At 53.6% G+C, this 4,016-nt stretch overlaps 1 protein-coding gene across 1 annotated transcript; it reads right to left on the reverse strand.

The window, feature by feature from the left end:
• Positions 1-1,858: 1,858 nt before the first annotated feature.
• On the reverse strand, positions 1,859-3,183 carry LOC125514515 (MYB-like transcription factor ODO1). Its single transcript, XM_048679854.1, has 3 exons — positions 2,874-3,183; positions 2,655-2,784; positions 1,859-2,579 (listed from the first exon to the last, which is right to left on the reverse strand). The coding sequence occupies exons 1-3, from the start codon at positions 3,004-3,006 to the stop codon at positions 2,054-2,056; spliced, it is 789 nt and encodes a 262-aa protein (XP_048535811.1). The 5' UTR covers positions 3,007-3,183; the 3' UTR covers positions 1,859-2,053.
• Positions 3,184-4,016: the final 833 nt, after the last annotated feature.

Here is a 4,016-nt window from a genome sequence, read left to right on the forward strand (position 1 = left end):
GAGTGTCTTGGACCCGTCGAGTGAGATACCTTCAAGTCGATTGAAAGGTGACTTCTTCTAGGGATGTCCTTGGGTAGGGCTCTTTGGACGGGTTCGTGCCCCTACCCTAGGTACATAGTTTCATCAGATGCCTCCAGAAGGAAACGACGTCTGAGACGCCGCCATCGTCCGTCAAGACCACAGTCTGGCACGATTTTCATCGGAAGCCATGTCTTCCCGACCTCGTGGCTGGCTGGAACCGAGCGGAACCTCGCCATGAAGACGTATGTTGCCGTCGGTATTTCGGCGGAGATCCGGCATCTCCTCATCGGTCCCTCCACGCGCCGCCGGTCGGCGAAAGGCCTCCCCGCGACGGATCCAAACGGGGCATTGGATCCGCAGTAGCCGTCGTCACCATCACGAGCAGGACAGCCCACCTCGCCGGATGGGGCACTGCCACCGCCGCCGTCCATGCAGGGCCGCCGCTCCGCCGGCGATGGTGCTCGGGCCCCCGCCGCACAACCCGGATACTCCGTCCTAGCCGCCGCCGTTGGATCTCATGAGAAGGGCCGCCCCCGCCGCCTCAGATGGGATCCGCCGCCTCCCCCCGCCCAGGACCTTTGGCACCGGGCATTTCAAAATACCGTAGATTCAATTGTGCACAAGCATGGTCTAAAAGTGACAATCCACTGAGTTGTCCTTGCCTTGATTTGTGATACAAGTACTTCTAGTTTGTGAAACGCCTTTTCTTGTGTAACTGGAAAGCATCTATATGTAAGTATAATAGAGTGGAAAAAAGTCTAATTAGATATACTATCTCAGAATTTTGACAATCCTTTGAGAAGACATTTAAGGGGTTCTCAAATGTAACATAAAAGTAAAATATTCAGTTCATGACTGTTTTATTGTATGTAATTATTTAGGTGTTGATGCAAACGAACCAAGCAAAACAGTGTATATCTAAAGGCATGTTTTTTATTGTTTTTTCTAATCATCAAAAGAAGGCCTGCTTTTATTGGGGGTCTTTTCTTGTGCTCCTTGGTATTTCACAAAACAGTCTTGCTAAATCTTAGTCGACTGAGACTTGGTTAAGTGTCAGTCAATGCTATATCAATAAGATTTTATATTAATCCATGTATTTTTTAGTTTTTTTTTCTTTCTTGAATGTTATATCACTTTTTCGATAAAGGACGCTTTATTACTTAAAGAATGTTATATCACTTGACTGAGACTTGATACCTAGCCACGCCCTTCGCGAAAAAGCACACTCAATCTCAAATAGAGCCTAACGGTCAAATCAACAAGAATTATGTTCCCGGTGATTGGAAGGATGCTTCTCGAGACCTGGCAAAGAGAAGGTTTACAAGGCTGCGACCATAAAAGTTGTGAATGATCCTTCTTTGAGTACTGTTTTTTGAATTATCTTTCTTTCCTTTTTGGATTATATACACAAGGATGCTTTTGTGCGTGGAGCCTTTCTTATATTAAACTAATCAGTGTGTGGTTATATTAGCAACAGACATCTTCAACTTAAGTACTCCACTACTATTGCTAAAGCAGTCCTCGCACTTCCAAACTGGTCCCGGAAGTACTGAGCTTTCGTTCCAGGGAGTCTCTGCCGCAGTCCATCATTGGAGCGTGCATGCACAAATACTATTCAGCCATGTTCATAAAACAAGACATTTTTCTTTGACGAAAGGCTTAGCTTTTCGCTTTCAGAATTGAATATGTTTATAGGGGAGGTATGGGTGGGAATGTTTGTTCTTTTGTGTGTGTGCATGAGCGCGTTGAACCAAAGATGATACCGTGATCGATGATCCAGCGAACTGCTTCTTGACACTTTCTTCGTTTCACGGATTTTCACAAACCACGCTCGCCATTTTTCTCATTCGTTATCAACAAGTATGCATGCATGCATGCATGAACATGGACAAATTCTCTCCCAAGATACCAAAGAAATCAGAGCACATAGAGAGTGAGAGTGAGAGTGAGAGTGAGAGGAAAACAGCTAGAAGGAAAGAAGTGAGGTGTTCCTGGCACAATCTACTCTAACCCTCAAACGCTATCGTCAGGATCACATCCACACCTCTTGATCGAAGCCAACGTCGGAGCACTGGTCGAAGAGATCGACGCCAATGTCGCCGCCGCCGCCGCTACCGGACAGGATGCTGGCCCAGTCCATGTCGATGATTGCGTCGACCTGGAAGAGGTCGAGGGGGTCCGGCCAGTCCACGTCGGCGCCGCCGGGCGTGGCGGCGGAGGCCGAGGCCGAGGCGGAGGAGGAGGAGCAGGGGGACGGCGATACGGCCGACGCGGTGGAGACAGAGCAGGCGGCGCCCTGCTTCGGCTCGGCGCTCGTCGGCGCCTCCTCCTCGGCGCCAGCGCCGGTGCCGGAGCCGGCCGATTCCTGGGACGAGGCCTTGTCATCGCAGTGCTCCTGCTGCAGGTCCTCGAGGGGGTCGGCGCGGGAGGCGGCGACGGGCTGGTGGGTGACGGGGTCGAGGCCCATCTTCTTGAGCTTCTTCCTGATGTGGGTGTTCCAATGGTTCTTGATCTCGTTGTCCGTCCTGCCCGGCAGCCGCGCCGCGATCTTGGACCATCTGCGCCGCAGCACAAGAAGAGAATTCACGACGCGAACATGCAGAAAAATGTCCGGAATCGAGCTGGACACGCACCTGTTGCCGAGCTGCGAGTGGAGGTCGATGACGAGCTTCTCCTCGTCGTCGGAGAGGAGGCCCCGCTTGAGGTCGGGGCGCAGGTAGTTGGTCCATCGCAGGCGGCAGCTCTTCCCGCACCTCAGCAGCCCTGCGATGGCAAGCATGCGACTGAGACTCCAAATGCTTTGCGGGTGGTCGGATGGTTGCCATGCATTTGCGTGTGTGTTCTCATCTCACCTGCGAGCTTGGGGACGAGCCTCCAGCAGCAATGGCCGTGGGAGAGGAGGAAGGCGACGAGCTTCTGGTCCTCCTCCGCCGTCCACGGGCCCTTCTTCAGGCCCACCTTCTCGCAGCACGGCTGCCTGCCCATCTCTGCCGGTCGATCGAGCCGGGCGAGCACCAGTGAGCGAGCGAGCTGGGAAGCGAAGGGAGGCGGCGGGGGCAGGCGCTCGCTCGGGTCTCGAGGGAATCGGTCAGTCCCAGGAGGAAGAAGTTTGGCCTTAATGTGGGAGCGGAGGCGCGTAGCGGGGGATTAATAGGTGCGGCCGGAAGTGGAAAGGGGCCACGCGCACGTGGCGGGCAGAGCCCCAGTACGTGTGAGCCGGCCTCTGCTCGCTCTGATGGACCGGCCTCGGCCTCACCCTCACCCACACGGGTGGACCATGCATGCATATATGCATGGCGTTTCTTTCTGCTACTAGGCTGTGCACCCGACCACGGATTAGCAGCAGGAGAAGACGGGCCACGGATTACCAGGCACGTACTACGTGGACCTTGCTTGCTAATCACCGCGGCGGTACTAGTATCTATCTATCGGGAAAGAAAGAGGCTGAATGAACCGTGGGAGGCTCTAGCATTTTTGCTCGGAAACGTGTGGATTTTCACACAAACTTTGTACCGTGCCCAACACGTGAACATCGGGATTTGAACCCGGGGTATGCTGTTGAAAATTTAGAGAAGTGACCGCTGATGTTTACGAGGCATAGCTGACACTGGTGAACTTGCTCGCAGTCAGCAGTACAACGACGACTGTAGTTTGCACAGGAGTGCGGGCTATGTTAACGTGGGAAAAACCGAAATTTTCCGGGCCAACCCAACCGGAGAGAAGCTGTCTTGCAGGCAGCGATCCACTGTGATGCGATGTCCACGGTTCAGGACACGGGGTACACACCAGCGAGCGTCTGATGCCCACCGGCGACAAGGGTCAGTCCGTCGTCCTTGGCGCCTGCTCCGTGACAAACCTTGCAAGCACGCGATGCACTCTTTCTTGCTCGTCTCAGATCGGTGTCACGACGGGTAACCCCTGACCGTGACCATCGACCAAACGAGCCGTGTCCTGCACTGCAGCATCAGAGGAAAAGAGGCACTAGTACTTGGTAC

Source organism: Triticum urartu, chromosome 6, assembly GCF_003073215.2.
Source record: "Triticum urartu cultivar G1812 chromosome 6, Tu2.1, whole genome shotgun sequence".
Taxonomy (NCBI): Eukaryota; Viridiplantae; Streptophyta; class Magnoliopsida; order Poales; family Poaceae; genus Triticum; species Triticum urartu.